This window comes from Oncorhynchus nerka, linkage group LG10, assembly GCF_034236695.1.
Source record: "Oncorhynchus nerka isolate Pitt River linkage group LG10, Oner_Uvic_2.0, whole genome shotgun sequence".
Classification (NCBI taxonomy): domain Eukaryota; kingdom Metazoa; phylum Chordata; class Actinopteri; order Salmoniformes; family Salmonidae; genus Oncorhynchus; species Oncorhynchus nerka.
In genome coordinates this window covers 80,814,355-80,832,464 of record NC_088405.1, presented here as the reverse complement: position 1 = coordinate 80,832,464, position 18,110 = coordinate 80,814,355, and the positions used below count along the sequence as shown (strand labels likewise).

The window sequence follows — 18,110 nt, the reverse complement described above, 5'->3', positions numbered from 1 at the left end:
GCACACTCTTGGCATTCTCTCAACAAGCGTCATTAGGTAGTCACCTGGAATGCATTTCAATGAACAGGTGTGCCTTGATAAAAGTTCATTTGTGGCTCAAACGCATTAAGGAAAGAAATTCCAATCAGTTCTATTGTGACAAGATAGGTGGTATACAGAAGTCCTAGTTGGTGAAATGGCAAGTCCATATTATGGCAAGAACAGCTCAAATAAGCAAAGAGAAACAACAGTCCATCATTACTTTAAGACATGAAGGTCAATCAATCTAGGAAAATGTCAAGAACTTTGAAAGTTAAGTGCAGTCGCAAAAACCAAACTGATGAAACTGGCTCTCGTGAAGACTTGCCACAGGAAAGGAGGACCGAGTTACCTTCGCTGTAGAGTTCATTAGAATAACTGCACCTCAGATTGCAGCCTAAATGAACGCTTCAGAGTTCAAGTAACAGACACACCTCAACATCAACTGTTCAGAAGAGATTGGGTGAATCAGGAATTCATGGTAAAATTGCTGAAATGAAACCACTATTAAAGGACACTAAGAAGAGACTTGCTTGGCCCAAGAAACACGAGCAATGGACATTAGACCAGTGGAAATCTGTCCTTTGGTCTGAGGAGTCCAAATTTGCGTTTTTTGGTTCCAACCGCCGTGTCTTTGTGAGACGCAGAGTAGGTGAACGGATGATCGCTGCATGTGTGATTCCCACCCTGAAGCATGGAGGAGGTGTGATGGTGTGGGTGTGCTTTGCTGGTGACACTGATTTATTTAGAATTCAAGGCACACTTAACCAGCATGGTCACAACATTCTGCAGCCATCCCATCTGGTTTGCACCTAGTGGGATTATCAGTTGTTTTTCAACAGGACAATGACCCAACACACCTATGGGCTGTGTAAGGGCTATTTGACCAAGGAACGCTGCATCAGATGACCTGGCCTCCACAATCACCTGACCTCAACCCAATTTAGATGGTTTGGAATGAGTAGGACTGCAGAGGGAAGGAAAAGCAGCCAACAAGTGCTCAGCATATGTGGGAACTCCTTCAAGACTGTTGGAAAAGCATTCTAGGTGAAGCTGGTGGAGAGAATGCCAAGTATATGCAAAGCTGTCAAAGGGGAAGGGGGGTTACTTTGAAGAATCTCAAATATAAAATATATTTTGATTTAACTTATTTGCTTACTACATGATTCCATGTGTGTTAATTCAGTTTCTTCACTATTCTACAATGTAAAAATAAACCCTTGAATGAGGCGTGTCCAAACTTTTGACTGGTACTGTATATATAGCGCAACATTGGATTTCACCCAAAATATTACCCAAAATATTATCTCATGTCTTTGAGTGATCTCTCTTTGGCCATGCAGTGCACCTCACAAAAGTGATTGCTGTCCTAGATATGATCAACATGACACTTATACTGATAGTTTAAAGCAAAACTATTGCTGATGGTGAACCTGAACAATCAAAATCTATTGTAAGCCCCGTTCAGCAGGTATAGCCAGATAAATTGCCTCCGGTAGCTTACCTTTGTTTCGTTAAACAGCATTTTCACAACAGCACAGATAACAATAACCGAGCAAATGACTAAAACCTAATATCACACAAGCCATTTTAGCATTTGAATGCGCTGCGCAGATAGGGGGAAAAAGGAACAGGCCGCCTATCTCGACCAACGCACTAAGCTGGGCACAATGAGGCCTGTTGACATTCTGCCAAATTCTCTAAAACGTCAAATGTGGTTTATGGTGGAGAAATTAACAAATTATCTGGCAACAGCTCTGGTGGACATTCCTGCAGTCAGCATTCGAAATGCACACTCCCTTAACTTGAGACATCTGTGGCATTGTGTTGTGTGACAAAACTCAACATTTTAGTGGCCTTTTATTGTCCCCAGAACAACGTGCACTTGTAATAATCATGCTGTTTAATCCGCTACTTATAAACCACTCCTGTCAGGTGGATGGATTATCTTGGCAAAGGATTATCTTGACAAAAAATTCTCACTAACAGGGATGTTAACAAATTTGTGCACAAAACTTGAGAGAAACACACTTTCTGTGCATATGGACATTTTATTTCAGCTCGTGAAACATGTTTATAATTTTGTCAGTGTATTAAAAAAAATCAACAGTGAAGGTAAAATGCCATAAGGACATTATTCTGGAGGTCTTGACAGTCAAGTTTCAGCACTTCTCTGCAGGAAGAAAATGGCTCCACCGCATCAGTTCTGCTCCACTGATCACATCATCCAACAAGGGTGCCCAATGACTAGTGTCAGATCAATAGTGTATAGAGATTAATGGAGTGCTGCAGTGACTGTTGCCTGTTAACCCAGCCTCCATGTTGTGCTAGCCAGACACACAGGGATCAGACTGAAGCGTTCGATGGCGGACAGAGTCACCAGATTGCCGGGAACAGAGGATCTCTACCACCCATGGAGGACAGCTGGCTCTGGGGTTCAGGACTCCATTGGCGGCCAGAGGATGTGAGGCTAACAGGGCGTCTGAACAGGCCCGGATACCCCTCAGTGATAGAGGGTGACAGGGAAGAGAAGGACTTACTGGCTCTGTCCCTGGCGGCTGGGGACGCTCAGATGACAGACTTGACCAGCGCCACCATGTGGTCCACCCCACACGCTACATCCACCACATGACCTGGCACAGTCACCTGAAACACATTGAAAACAGTACACCATCAAAATATTACCATAAGATGCAGTTATGTAGCATTAAAACATATATGGACTAGATATGCATCCTTTAAAAAGTATGCTAAAAAAAGGTCTGATTCACTCCAAAATCAAAGTGGCCTAATATCCAGGTGAGTCCACCTCCCATACCATCTGTTGGGTAGATCCAGCTAGATGCCTCAATCCCAAATGAATGATAAAGATGGGTACCATCTGAGTTTACCATATTAGACAGTGCCCATCTTTTCCATTTGAATGAGATTCAGGCATATAGCTGGGTCTATGCAACATCATTTAATGTCTGAAAACATTGGACAAACGTTGTAAGCTTAGCGGAGTTGCCAATAAACGGACAAATCCAGTTTTCAGGGATACATGTCAATCAAACTAGCCTCCTTTTCCACTGAAAACCGAATGTGGGAACTCCGCTCAGGCGTTTTCTTTTACGCCTGTTAATGTTGTAGTGGACTATCACTAAGTCATTTGAATAAATCACAAAATGTCAATGATCAGCAAAAAAATTGATAAGTAAATCTAAGTCTGGTCTCACCCGCCATGGGAAGTACTGGTCCTCTTTCTTTCCAATACCAAGACAACCTCTCACATTCTTCCCCCAAACAAAGAGCTCCCCACGATCTGGAACAGCAAGCAATAGGTAGACATTCTACATATTTCATATTATTATTTCATCCAATGGCTTGAAAAAGGAATGGGTTAATAAAATGCTAACAATATGTAAATATGAATGCTTCAATGTACTTGTATCATCCACTGAATGGTATACCGCCACATTACTAGTTCTTGGGTAAGTCCTACTTCCCGCATGCCAACATATTCATCTTAAACTGTGACATTGTGAGTTTGTGACTCTAAAGATGTTATTATGTTGGACAACAATACATCATTCCACATACTGAAAATCGTGACTTAACCCACCTGTGACAGCAGCAAAATGGTTCAGTCCACAGTGGATGCGGCTCACGGTCACTGCAGGGTTAAACTCTGAGCGGCCGAACAGTGTAGGAGGGACCAGCTCAGGGGTTTGGGATTCAGAGAGATTAGGGCCCTTTCCAAGAATGCCATAGCCCCATACAAACACCTCCCCTCTCTCTGTAAAGACAAACACGCCTTTACTGACACACTACATATTATTTATTGAAAGGATATGATAAACAAGTCTATTGAATGGGAAGCTATGCTATACAGTCCAGCAATGTTAGTTTTGTTTTAATGGTGGTGGTTCATGTGATCTATTATTTTACTGCCAAGGTCCATTTTGGCAGCCACCCCCCTCAATATTCACAAATCTGAAAGGACTCATTCATTTTTTAGCAATATGGTGATGCCTAACCTTCCTATAGTGTATTGGAGCTTCCACCATATTGCTTTCACATTCTCAGATTGGTAAATATCCCAGTTAGCAATGAGCACTCGGCAGGCACGCCGCCCTCCAAAGTGATCCTGGTGGCATGCCCACTTTTAGATGCAAATCAACCCGCTAGAGATGGAAGAGGTAGGAACAATGGAAGTAGCGAGAGGCCGAAATGTAACAGGGCCCCGGTGCTCACCGTTCAGAATGGCCACCTGTGTGCCTCCACAGGCCACCTGGGTCACTTTGCCCACCCCTTCAAAAGGAAGGAGTCGAGGGGAGTTAATCTGAGGAGAGGGAGAACATAAAGTCAGTAGCTGGACAAAAGGTCACGCATTGAAATAGAATATTGACACATAGTGGTACCTATAGTTAGCCTGGTAGAACCAGCCTGAACGCTACATTCACCTTTCTATTTCACAATTCAGTCTAGCATTCCTGCTCATTGAAACTATTTGAGCGGTATTATTCAAAACTATCTTCAGCAATTGGATTCCCTTCAACCAATCAGAGGATGGCTTAACTCAAAGCACAGCCATTTTCTCTTATTTGCAAACACCCATCTATTGGAGAAAGTCCAGATTGATACATGAAGTGAAATAGAACAGTCAATGCAGCTGGTTCCAACAGGCTAACATATTTAGTCTTGTGAGAAGCAAGTCACAAAGTTTGGCAAACTTGATTTGAGATTGTGATGGGCACTATGTTGGCTCCTCACCTGGGTGGCCTCAGTGACCGAGGAGAGTTGGAGGTACTCAGAGTTGCCCCAGCCATAGAGCTGGCCGTCCTGGGACACGGCCATGCTGCAGTCTCCGTAGGTGGTCACCTGCTGCACTCTTACACCAGCCAGGTCCCCTCCTACAGCCACCGGCCTGGCACACATGTTGTGGTGGCCCAGACCTGAAATGTTTTGTTGTTTCTGTCTTTAGAAAACAGTTGAGTATGTGGGAGACTATGCATGTGTGTAACTATGCATGTGTCTTAATGAAAATTATGCTCTTTCTTTATGCACTAAGAGACTTGGGCCCGTGTCCACAAAGCTTCTCAGAAAAGGTCCTAGGAATCCTGTTTTAAATTTCCAGCTCAGATTAGGTTTTAGGATGATTTTAAGACACTGCTCAGACAAACGGAGTTTCTCAGTTGGTAATTAGAACAGTTTGAGGTACCGCAAAAGAAAAATGGTGATGACGCTCATTGACATTGTTGTAAATGATGGGGGATAACCAATCCCGACGAGGCATCGCCAGCTGTGAACTATTCCATGCTTCAGACAAAAAAGGTGAATGTGACTATACAAATGTTGCAATGCTAAAACGTTTTACATAATTTTAACCTGACACAATCACTTTGCCTACTCTTAATTCTTTCCTAATATGTTGGCATAACCTTTTTTTAACCAATTCCAATGGTTGTTAAAAAATTGTTTATTATATCAACACTCATCACACTCATTTAATAACGATCGCTTTGGCACAGCAGGCATGAAGTCCCTTGCCAATGTTTCATAAAACAGTTGAAAGGTCTATAATTTTCCTCGAACACAATCCAAGTTAACATGAAGCCCTTGACGCCTTCAAATCGCCCAACTTACAGCCAAACCCAATTTAGGATATATTTTTTTAACAATATGATATTGCTCTCTGAAGGGATAACTTGAAATGACACGCTTGTTAATTAAATAATACATTTTAAAAAGTAATTATTTGTTAGCCTAGTGCAGGGGTACTCAAGCACTTTGAGAAGGTCCGGTCACACAAATCAGTTTTAAAGCCAATTTCCCACAATTCTACCCATTTTGCATGGGATAGAGAAATGTTTTGCTGTTTTAAAGCTAATTTCCTGCAATTCTACACATTTGTTTTTATATGACACCAGGGATTGAAGCCCGACAGGGTTCCCAAACCCAACCCAAAATATGTTAAATAAATTGGTAGTTGGGACCCGCGGTCCATATTGACCTGGGTACGGAGCCAGTATTTTGGCATTTCATGTACAACAGGCCTTGTGAAATAATTGTCAAAAGTGCAAGAGATACTGTTTTATGTAGGTAGATTGTTTCTGAATTGATTACATCAACATACTCCAAACTGAATTGGTCCACTCACACTGACAGCGTCGTGAAGAAGGCGCAGCAGCGCCTCTTCAACCTCAGGAGGCTGAAGAAATTCGGCTTGTCACCAAAAGCACTCACAAACTTCTACAGATGCACAATCGAGAGCATCCTGGCGGGCTGTATCACCGCCTGGTACGGCTACTGCTCCGCCCTCAACCGTAAGGCTCTCCAAAGGGTAGTGAGGTCTGCACAACGCATCACCGGGGGCAAACTACCTGCCCTCCAGGACACCTACACCACCCGATGTTACAGGAAGGCCATAAAGATCATCAAGGACATCAACCACCCGAACCACTGCCTGTTCACCCCGCTATCATCCAGAAGGCGAGGTCAGTACAGGTGCATCAAAGCTGGGACCGAGAGACTGAAAAACAGCTTCTATCTCAAGGCCATCAGACTGTTAAACAGCAATCACTAACATTGAGTGGCTGCTGCCAACACACTGTCATTGACACTGACCCAACTCCAGCCACTTTAATAATGGGAATTGATGGGAAATGATGTAAATATATCACTAGCCACTTTAAACAATGCTACCTTATATAATGTTACTTACCCTACATTATTCATCTCATATGCATATGTATATACTGTACTCTAGATCATCGACTGCATTCTTATGTCACTAGCCACTTTAACTATGCCACTTTGTTTACTTTGTCTACATACTCATCTCATATGTATATACTGTACTCGATACCATCTACTGTATGCTGCTCTGTACCATCACTCATTCATATATCCTTATGTACATATTCCTTATCCCCTTACACTGTGTATAAGACAGTAGTTTTGGAATTGTTAGTTAGATTACTTGTTGGTTATCACTGCATTGTCGGAACTAGAAGCACAAGCATTTCGCTACACTCGCATTAACATCTGCTAACCATGTGTATGTGACAAATAAAATTTGATTTGATTTGAACTCCAAAGCAATTGCATGTGGCTCAGGAACCAGACTTATTGACCTTTTCTATTATCAAGACACCTGCCGGTAACTCTTAACTGGTTAGGACAGCTCATGAAGTGTCCTACATATCTGGACTCTTATGACTACAGAGGCTTCATGAATTTATTTTATTTTTAGGAGTAAAATGGCTCTATTCTCAGCGCCTACAACCAGTTTTCTACTCAGGTACTTTGTGGATAAAAATGTGTAAAGCTCACACAGCAGGAGTGAAACACTATATAAGGTCATTAATTGGTTAAGTACATTTTTGTAATTCTGCATAAAAATAAAGTGATATTGGAGAGAAATGTACAGACACTGATAAACTATAGAGACTCAGTTTATCTTTATAGGGACCCCTTGGCATTATCCCAGTGTGTGTGTGTGTGTGTGGGGGGCTTCTAACCTGTCTGTCCGTCTGCCCCCCAGCCACAGGCATATACCTTGCCCGTCTCAGTCAGGAACAGACTGTGGTCCTGCCCACACACCACCTACAGGAAAACATGGCACAGGGTTCAGTCACATATAACATCTGCACACAACATATTTTCACTCTGGGTTGCAGTTTCCCTATTCCGCAAACAACATATTTTCACTCTGGGGTGCAGTTTCCCCTATGTTCAGATGTAGGATCAGCTTTCCCTCCCCCTTCCTATTATTTGTTTATTTTGCCTTTATTTACCAAGGTGAGTCATGTAGAACACATTTTCCTTTACAATAATGACCAAGGTCGAGCAAAAATGGCTGAGGTGTCTTTCTGTCCCCATTACACAGAACACACCTGAGTCACTGGGCTGTCAAAGCCTTCCATCTTGTGAATGATGTGACTGGCACTGCAACGGAGATAGATGATATATATTATATAGACAGATAGTCAACAGACCTTTGAACTTTAGTCACATTTTGCTGGCTTATAATGTAACAGAAAAAGGGATTGTTTTCCTCCAGATCTACACAACCTACTCCACATTTTCAAAAATGAAGTAAAACAAAACAAAACACTGAAATATCATAATTGGATAAGTCTCAACCCCAGAGTTAATAATTGGTGGAAGATCCTTTGGCAGCCATTACAGCTGTGAATCATTTTTCATTAAGATTTTCTACCAACTTCGCACAACTCTTAGGGCAACATACACAGTTGAAGTCGGAAGTTTGCATACACCTTAGCCAAATACATTTAAATTCAGTTTCACAATTCCTGACATTTAATCCTAGTAAAAATTCCCTGTCTTAGGTCAGTTAGGATCACCACTTTATTTTAAGAATGTGAAATGTCAGAATAATAGCAGAGAATGATTTATTTAAGCTTTTATTTCTTTCATCACATTCCCAGTGGGTCAGAAGTTAACATACACTCAATTAGTATTTGGTAGCATTGCCTTTAAATTGTTTAACTTGGGTCAAACGTTTCGGCTAGCCTTCCACAAGCTTCCCTCAATACGCTAGGAGGAATGGGCCAAAATTCACCCGACAGAGCTGGTGTAACGGAGTCAGGTTTGTGGGCTCCTAGCACGCACACACTTTTTCACTTCTGCCCACAAATTATATATAGGATTGAGGTCAGGACTTTGTGATGGCCACTCCAATACCTTGACTTTGTTGTCCTTAAGCCATTTTCCCACAACTTTGTAAGTATGCTTGGGGTCATTGTCCATTTGGAAGACCCATTTGCGACCAAGCTTTAACTTCCTGATGTCTTGAGATGTTGCTTCAATATATCCATATAATTTCCCCCCTCATGTCATCTATTTTGTGAAGAGCACCAGTCCCCCCTGCAGCAAAGCACCCCCACAACATGATGCTGCCGCCCCCGTGCATCACGGTTGGGATGGTGTTCTTCGGCATGCAAGCCTCCCCCTTTTTCCTCCAAACATAACACTGGTCATTATGGCCAAACAGTTCTATTTTTGTTTCATCAGACCAGAGGACATTTCTCCGAAAAGTACAATCTTTGTCTCCATGTGCAGTTGCAAACCATAGTCTGGCTTTTTTTATGGCGGTTTTGGAGCAGTGGCTTCTTCCTTGCCGAGTGGCCTTTCAGGTTATGTTGATATAGGACTCGTTTTACTGTGGATATACATACTTTTGTACCTCCAGCATCTTCACAAGGACCTTTGCTGTTCTGGGATTGATTTGCCCTTTTCTAACCAAAGTACGTTCATATCTAGGAGACAGATCGCATCTCCTTCCTGAGCGGTATGACGGCTGCTTGGTCCCATGGTGTTTATACTGGCATACTATTGTTTGTACAGATGAACGTGGTACCTTCAGGCGTTTGGAAATTGCTTCTAAGGATGAACCAGACTTGTGGAGGTCTACAATTCTTTTCTGAGGTCTTGGCTGATTTCTTTTGATTTTCCCATGATGTCAAGCAATGAGGCACTGAGTTTGAAGGTAGACCTTGAAATACATCCACAGGTACACCTCCAGTTAGCCTATCAGAAGCTTCTAAAGTCATGACATCATTTTCTGGAATTTTCCAAGCTGTTTAAAAGGCACAGTCAACTTAGTGTATGTAAACTTCTGACCCACTGGAATTGTGATACAGGGAATTATAAGTGAAATAATCTGTCTGTGAACAATTTTACAACAAAATTACTTGTGTCATGCACAAAGTAGATGTCCTAACCACCTTACCAAAACTATAGTTTGTTAACAAGAAATTTGTGGAGTGGTTGAAAAACAAGTTTTAATGACTCCAACCTAAGTGTATGTAAACTTCCCACTTCAACTGTATCCATCATTTTTGTCAAAATTGCTCAGGCTCAGTAAATTTGGCTAGGGATCAATAATGGACAGCAATATTTAAACATCGTCTCAGATTTTCTAAGTAGATTTAAGCCAGGACTGAGACTAGACCACTCAATGAACACCAAACATCTCTTGAAAAGGCATTCTGATGTGTCTGTTGCATTAAACATTGTGTAACTGTCCCGCAGAAAAATAAAACCCTATCCTAGGGTTAGGTTTTCAGAAGACTGAGGTGGGGTTTCCTCTAACTTTTTACCTGGGCTTTGCTCCTTTCATATTTATTTTGATCCTAACAAACTCCCCAGTCCCTGCCGGTGACAAGCATACCCATACCATGATGCTGCCACCACAATACTTGAAAATACAAACATTGCATTCACTCCATATTACTAGCCTGTATGACAAAGTGAAAAGAAAGAAGCCTGTGTTTAAAAAAATCCACTACAAATGATCCTTTCTGATTGTAAGAAAGTTGTTAAGTAATACTGCAAGACAAATAAATGTACTTTTAGGCCCAAATTTTAAACTACAGGGTTGGGTGAATTCCAAAACAACACAGAGTGAAACCCTCTGTATTTTCAAATATTTTGGAGACAGCATCATGTTATGGGTATGTTTGTCATCAGCAGGGACTGGGGGGGGGGGAGAGAGAGAGAAGTCATCAATCAATTACTCAAGGAGCCCCGTCTGTCCAGAAAAGGTCCCCTCTGCCCACTCCCTGTCGGCCTCTCCTGTGCTCACTCTTAGTAGGCCTCTAAAGACCGGGGGCCATATGTATCAGAGTAGGCGTGCTGATCTAGAATCAGCTCCCCCCCAGTCCCTATAATCTTAATCATTGTGATCAAAAGGTTAAACTGATCCTAAATCAGCACTCTAACTCTGATACATATGACCCCTGAACACACATTTATAATAGGATTGTTGTTCAACCTGAGCACTTAGGCAGTCATTGGGCAGAAAAGCACAATCAAATTCCTGGAGAGTGAATACATTTCCAGCCTGCATTGATTTGACACTATGAGTCATCACTAGTATGACTCAACATACACCCGGTCGTGTTACATGACAACGGCAGAGGCAGACTTTTCTTTGCATTTTGAGCATGGTTTCAGCCTGATCAACTGCGTCAGTAATAAGGTAATATGTTGAGAAAACAATTCATAGCGGTGTGTGTGGTGTCATACCTGTAGACTTCATCTTCAACCATCTTCCTCCCACACTGGCCATAGGCATTGTTTCCCAGACTGAACACTTTGAAAGAGAGAATGAGGGAAAGGAGAGAGACACACACAAAACATGTGGGAGGATGATCCAGGGGTATGATTATATTAACAACATTGTTAACAATGTGGAAAATGGAGCTGTGTCTGTAAAACAAACAGTAACACTTTATTTTGAAGTACAAAAATTACCAGGTATTTTCTTAAGTACATTGTAAAAATGTAAATAAAATGTAATTAACACAGTATTAAACTATAAATTACATGTTTGTTTATTTGGGATTAAATAAAACAAGAATAACCGGTCACCAGGTAGTTACCAATTGTTATATTCTTTTAGGTAAGTACCTCAGAGTACAGATTGTTACCACATCACTTCCTAGTAAATTCTAGCGGAAAGAGTACCGTATAATAAAGTGCCGTCAAATAAACAATCGTTACGCAACTATGACGCCCTCTTCGACGATCATCAGCTCAAATGCATTTCTGCAAAGTGCATATGCAAAGGTCAAGATTCAAATTATACATCTACTAAAAATAGTAGGAAGGATTAACATCAATATTTTCAACATGTAAGGGACCACATACTGATATCTTAACCCTACGGAGTTGACCTGCTCAGTTATGGGAGTGCCCTGGCTTGCATCCATCTGTAGTATTTGTATTTATTATGGATCCCCATTAGCTGCTGCCTGGGGTCCAGCAGAATTAAGGCAGTTATACAATTGTAAAAACACTGCAATACATTCACTACCTGCTTTTTAAATCTGAGTCTACTGCTTGCATCAGTTACCTGATGTGGAATAGAGTTCCATGTAGAAGGTTAAGGGCTTGTTCATGGGCACAACGGTAGGGGAATGTCTTTAGGATGTGAACCCATCAGCCCTCTAATTCCCAGATCAATTCCCCCCCTATTTTCCCTAGTTTGTGTGTGACATTTTCCTCAAAGCACACACAGTGAGCAAAATAGCCCTAAACAGACAGGAAGGCATATTATCCAAGGTAAAAATTCTCAGAATCTTGAGCTAGCTATTTTACTTGATTTCCATTGCATTTCCTTACAAGTATATGAATGTCTGTCACGAGAGCTTATCCAAGACAGGATTCACACTTTCATGCCCTTAATTAGACTGTTAAAAAAAAAGTCCCCTTCTCAGGGATATCATAAAAGGAAGGTGTAACACATCACATTGCTCACAGTACTGGGAGTTATATGGGAATTTTCATAACAGCTCAGTGTCGTTTTACGTGAGAACAAAACGTCACCCTCTGTGTTGCCTCTTACCTCCCTCTGAGTCGGTGAGCACCAGGGAGTGGGCACGGCCACATGCCACCTGCACCACCCTGGTCTGCTGGGGCCTGGCCAGGGGGAGAGGCACCGGAGAGGGCTCCAGCACATAGTCATAGCTCTTATCTAGAGAGGGAACACTAGGTGATTATAAACATCACTGGGATGGTCTGACACTAGCCTGGTCGCAGATCTGTTTGTGCTCTTGCAAACTCCATTGCTGTCTTCGTCAAGCCTTGGCAACAGAGCAGAAACAGACTAGTCTGGCACATGCTCGATCACAGGCATCAGCTCAGGGCAGGCGCTGCACAAATTCATCTGAATATTGGACGGCTAAAGCAGTTGATTGGAATATAAAATCCCATTTCATTACACTAAAGATTGGTGAAAGTGTGCAGCAGTTGTTGAAAACACACATCCACCATCGAGCAAATTATGCACATCCTCCAATCTTTCTCGGTTGACAAGCTGGTGCACTTTTATGGCTGAATAGGTTAAAGCTGTAATCGTTAATGTGAAAAACAACAAACTGCAGCCCCAGCCACTTGGTTTGTTATAAAGCAGAGGGATGGACATTGTTAGCAAGCAATTGAGTTAAACAATCCCTTTGGGAAAGGCAGTTGTACTCAACTCATTAGTTAAGTTATATTCTTCATCAATCAATTGGTCATTAATTGAAAGTGCAAGATCCCAGATCGTGTGTAGAAAAAAAGAAAGGAGAGTGTGCTCGTCATGGAGGATGGGGGAGAGAGTGCTCGTCATGGAGGATGGGGGAGAGAGTGCTCGTCATGGAGGATGGGGAGAGAGTGCTCGTCATGGAGGATGGGGGAGAGAGTGCTCGTCATGGAGGATGGGGAGAGAGTGCTCGTCATGGAGGATGGGGAGAGAGTGCTCGTCATGGAGGATGGGGAGAGAGTGCTCGTCATGGAGGATGGGGGAGAGAGTGCTCGTCATGGAGGATGGGGGAGAGAGTGCTCGTCATGGAGGATGGGGGAGAGAGTGCTCGTCATGGAGGATGGGGAGAGAGTGCTCGTCATGGGAGGATGGGGGAGAGAGTGCTCGTCATGGAGGATGGGGAGAGAGTGCTCGTCATGGAGGATGGGGGAGAGAGTGCTCGTCATGGAGGATGGGGGAGAGAGTGCTCGTCATGGAGGATGGGGGAAGAGAGTGCTCGTCATGGAGGATGGGGGGAGAGAGTGCTCGTCATGGAGGATGGGGGGAGAGAGTGCTCGTCATGGAGGATGGGGGAGAGAGTGCTCGTCATGGAGGAGAGAGTGCTCGTCATGGAGGAGAGAGTGCTCGTCATGGAGGAGAGAGTGCTCGTCATGGAGGAGAGAGTGCTCGTCATGGAGGAGAGAGTGCTCGTCATGGAGGAGAGAGTGCAGAGAGTGCTCGTCATGGAGGAGAGAGTGCTCGTCATGGAGGAGAGAGTGCTCGTCATGGGGGAGAGAGTGCTCGTCATGGAGGATGGGGGAGAGAGTGCTCGTCATGGAGGATGGGGGAGAGAGTGCTCGTCATGGAGGATGGGGAGAGAGTGCTCGTCATGGAGGATGGGGGAGAGAGTGCTCGTCATGGAGGATGGGGAGAGAGTGCTCGTCATGGAGGATGGGGGAGAGAGTGCTCGTCATGGAGGATGGGGGAGAGAGTGCTCGTCATGGAGGATGGGGAGAGAGTGCTCGTCATGGAGGATGGGGGAGAGAGTGCTCGTCATGGAGGATGGGGAGAGAGTGCTCGTCATGGAGGATGGGGAGAGAGTGCTCGTCATGGAGGATGGGGAGAGAGTGCTCGTCATGGAGGATGGGGGAGAGAGTGCTCGTCATGGAGGATGGGGGAGAGAGTGCTCGTCATGGAGGATGGGGGAAAGTGTGCTCGTCATGGAGGATGGGGGAGAGAGTGCTCGTCATGGAGGATGGGGGAGAGAGTGCTCGTCATGGAGGATGGGGGAGAGAGTGCTCGTCATGGAGGATGGGGGAGCGATAGAATGAATGAGTGTCTTACAGCGGTCTTGTTGGGTGCGTTGGAAGCCCAGCTGTGAGTCTCTGTTGAGGCCCATGCCCCACACCTTGGTGAGGTCCTTGGTGGAAGAGGAGAGGAGGGTAAAGCCGTACCCACAGGCTGCAGAGGAGATCTGAGGAGAGAGACCAGCTCGGGAGTCAGTCACTCACTGTCAAGTACAGCACTTGTGTATTCAACAGGTCGCATATCATTTTAAAAACGGCATGCATGGCAAGTACGTGTACCTAAAAAACATGAGCTGGCGCACACCCAGAATAATAGTTTGTATGGAGGTGCTGACTAACGGCAAATAAACTATAAAAAAATAAAGAGAGTCACACACCCCATGAATAATCTCCCAGCAATTTAATGGGTATTTACCAACATTTCGGCATCACTGTACCTTCCTCAGGGTCTGCGTACCTGCCATGGATACAGTTGCCTTTCACAGTGAGCGAAGACATATGAGGCTAAAACTAAGTGGTGTCAAGTAGTAGTGGGTAGGCAGTGGTCAGGTCACCAACTCTGGTCCTTGAGACCTGGGAGTGCAAGGCTTTTGCTCCAGCCCAGTACTTACACACTTAATTTAGCTAATCAACTGCTCATCAAATCAAATGTTATTTGTCACTTGCGCCGAATACAACCTTACCGTGAAATGCTTACTTACAAGCCCTTAACCAACAATACAGTTCAAGAAATAGAGTAAAGAAAATATTGACTAAATAAACTAAAGTAAAAAAGAAAAGAAAAAAAGTAACACAATAAAATAAGAATAACGAGGCTATGTACAGGGAGGGTTAGTGGTACCGAGTCAATGTGCGGGGGTACAGGTTAGTCGAGGGTAAAGTGACTATGCATAGATAATAACTGTGAGTAGCAGCAGTGTAAAAACTGTGGTTTTGGGGGGGGGGGGGTCAATGTAAATAGTCTGGGTGGCCATTTGATTAATTGTTCAGCAGTCAAAAAGACCTTGATTAGCGGAATCGGTCTTGTTTTCAGTAGACACCAAACAAGAGAATAACGCTATGAAACAGAAGTAGCCAACTACCTTGTCTGAACCTGTCCAATAAGAACCCATATTTTCGTTTTCAGTTGCATAACGTCATGCCCCAGCCCTACCAAACAAACACGACCTAGCTGTGTAGACCAACTGGCATTGAACAAAAAAGGTTGTATAGAAACATGTATATTGTGTCAGTTAAGTGTTTCTGTGGTTAAACAGACATTACCTGCTGCTCTGTCTCCAGACGGTAAGGAGTGAGCTGGTATTTCCTAGGCTTTTTCCTGCCACTGTCTGGAACCACAAAGCTGGGGATGCCCAGGGCTCCAGTGTAGCTAAACCCCCATACAAACACCTTGTGGTTGGGCTTTCTCTGCTTCCCAACATACTGAAACACTGGACCCTCATCCTTTTGCTCCCGAGACCTGCGGTCACTGGTGTGGGTCGCATATCCCCGAGCTCCGAGTGCTAACCTGTGTTGGGTACACAATCGAAGGTACGACAATGACATCTCCACCCCTGAGAAATCATGAAACAGAAGACATCATGAGCTAGATATTAGGTTGTCATTGGCAGTTTGACAGAGAGGACTGAAAGAGGCTTGGTTAGAGTCAGTCAGAGTTGTGTAACGTCCTTTATCTAGTCACGCATCATCACATAAAAGTGTCACTTTAGCTAGCTATCGATAAGCTCTCAAATCCCTACATACAGAGAAGGGTTTTTCAGCCGTTGCCAACTATTTTTCAAGGAAAGTACAGAAGCTGGTTGCTTCATTTGTCGCTAGAAGTCTCTAAATGACTTAGTGACATAACGTTAATTTGTACATGCACATTAAGCAATATTTTTATTTTTGCATATGCCACAGATAGAACAATGAGAGAGATATTTCACTGGAAGTATAAATGTGAAGCATTTATGATAGTGAAAGGAAGCCCAGTGGCCTGCAGGAAGGAGATGGATTTTGGCCAACATTTTGCAAATTGTGTAATCAATGGAACATTTGATCTCAATAGAGTTCTGGTACCAAAACTGCAATCTGTTACGAACAGAGTGGACAAAGTGTTGTAGACTTCACCCTTTGCCAAAGTTTTAAAAAACTGAGCTATTGCACATGCACACCTCAGAGTAGGCGTTCCCTAACGGAAATATGCAAATACACGTTAGAACGCACCAATAGGATCTTGCTAGCTCGTGTTTGCTCTGCCCACTTTACTTGTTCTGCCGACTATGACTAATTTGTTCCCATTGGAAACAACAGGATGTGGTATATTTTAGATACAAAACTATTTGCTTATGCTCTCCCTCAGTCTCTCAATCAATGAGAAAGTATCCAAAGCAAAACGTAAAATAATGTTTGAAGGAGAACAAAAATAACAGATTAAATATTTAAACAGCACAGAAAAACGCAGTGAAGTACATAATATTTTCTAAAAAAGTACGTTTTTTTTACCGATTTAATACATTCACTTCAGGCACTGCAGCAGCAGGGTGAGGAGGCTAGAGCAAAGAGGCGGCGGGGAGAGGGCGCAAGGGATGGGTGCACACATGCAGCAGCCTGCCGGCCGAGCGGGAGCAGTCTGCCCAGCAGAACAGCTGTGCTCAGCCATGCAGGAACACAAAAACAGGGAAGTCGCTAAGCAACACTTTTTTCAGCGGTTAAATTTTTCCCACATTTGGCTCCATGTGAAATACAATTCCAATGCTGTGTTTTAACGTTTAGACAAAGGCAATCGCTTTCAAACCGAGTTTCTAAACATGTGCTGATATGCCTCTTTCATATCAGCAAGAAATCATATTTCAAATGAAAATATACACTTACTGTAGCAGTTTTGCTCAGATCCACCAGCAGTGTGTGCCTCCAGTTGATGAACTAGCTAACGTTACAATTCTCCCCCAGTTATGCTTACAGGTGTTCCGCAAGCGATGTGTGTTACTGTTGAGAGCAAGCGTCGGGGATCATAACAAAATATCCCCGTTCAGAAGATACTATCTTCAATCGGCACTAAAGCAGTTAGTGTCTATGAATGGGGTAGCTACTTTTGGGAATGGTCTTACCTGTTATGTGTAATATTCACGAAACGAGCTTCAATGTGACACCTACATACTGATTTCATCTTCGTAATATTCATAGCTACATTATTTTGAGTGGCATAGGTTGTGGTTTTATTCAAAGCAATTTATTCTGACAGGCATGTTACCGCAGAGGCAACCATGAGTCATCTCTAACTGCACTTTCAACTTTGACCCGGTTCAAAAAAAGGAAACAACTGGGCCAAATCCCTAACAAAGCAGGTGACAGTACGCCACCTGCAGGGCTGGAGTGTAAATTCTGAATCCCAGTTTAATACCTGAGCAACTTTAAATGTTTTATGAATCATCAAGGCTGTCTCACGCCCATTCGCAATAATACGTTTTTTGGGGGATCCTCCATTTCGCATGATTTGAATTTATTTGGTAGTTGCTAAATTATATGGTTGTGCTTACTGTAGCTAAAGTTGCTAATTAGCTAAGGATCTAAAGTTGTTCCCAATTTTTAAAAAAATTGTATCCTTCATTTAACTAGGCAAGTCAGTTAAGAACAAATTCTTATTTACAATGACGGCCTACCCCGGCCAACCCCTCCCTAACCCGGACGATGCTGGGCCAATTGTGCGGCGCCTTATGGTACTCCCTATCACAATACAGACTGGTATCAAACCCGGGTCTGTAGTGATGCCTCTAGCACTGCGATGCAGT

The 18,110-nt window shown here is 43.3% G+C and overlaps 1 protein-coding gene across 4 annotated transcripts; it reads right to left on the bottom strand.

Moving 5' to 3' along the window:
* Positions 1-2,049: 2,049 nt before the first annotated feature.
* Positions 2,050-17,624, bottom strand: rcc1l (RCC1 like). Of its 4 annotated transcripts, XM_029671528.2 has the most exons (13): positions 17,430-17,623; positions 17,194-17,307; positions 15,604-15,893; positions 14,378-14,507; positions 12,377-12,505; positions 11,056-11,122; positions 7,899-7,950; positions 7,524-7,608; positions 4,774-4,955; positions 4,255-4,342; positions 3,623-3,796; positions 3,237-3,322; positions 2,050-2,664 (listed from the first exon to the last, which is right to left on the bottom strand). In XM_029671528.2, the coding sequence occupies exons 3-13, from the start codon at positions 15,883-15,885 to the stop codon at positions 2,587-2,589; spliced, it is 1,353 nt and encodes a 450-aa protein (XP_029527388.1). In that variant the 5' UTR covers positions 15,886-15,893; positions 17,194-17,307; positions 17,430-17,623; the 3' UTR covers positions 2,050-2,586. The 4 variants fall into 4 exon arrangements, with proteins under 4 accessions (XP_029527388.1, XP_029527386.1, XP_029527389.1 ...); XM_029671526.2 differs by lacking the exon at positions 17,194-17,307 and having other exon boundaries at positions 15,604-15,847; positions 17,430-17,624; XM_029671529.2 differs by lacking the exon at positions 17,194-17,307.
* Positions 17,625-18,110: the final 486 nt, after the last annotated feature.

What these genes read in the sequence shown, in the direction of transcription:
- rcc1l (XM_029671526.2), bottom strand. Translation starts at nt 17,503, where the DNA reads ATGAATATTACGAAGATGAAATCAGTATGTAGGTGTCACATTGAAGCT. An exon ending in ACGCACCCAACAAGACCGCT is followed by an intron (nt 12,506 to 14,377) that starts GTAAGACACTCA and finishes TTCCCTCTCTAG; the next exon opens with ATAAGAGCTATGACTATGTG. An exon ending in CCATTTTGCTGCTGTCACAG is followed by an intron (nt 3,323 to 3,622) that starts GTGGGTTAAGTC and finishes TTGCTGTTCCAG; the next exon opens with ATCGTGGGGAGCTCTTTGTT.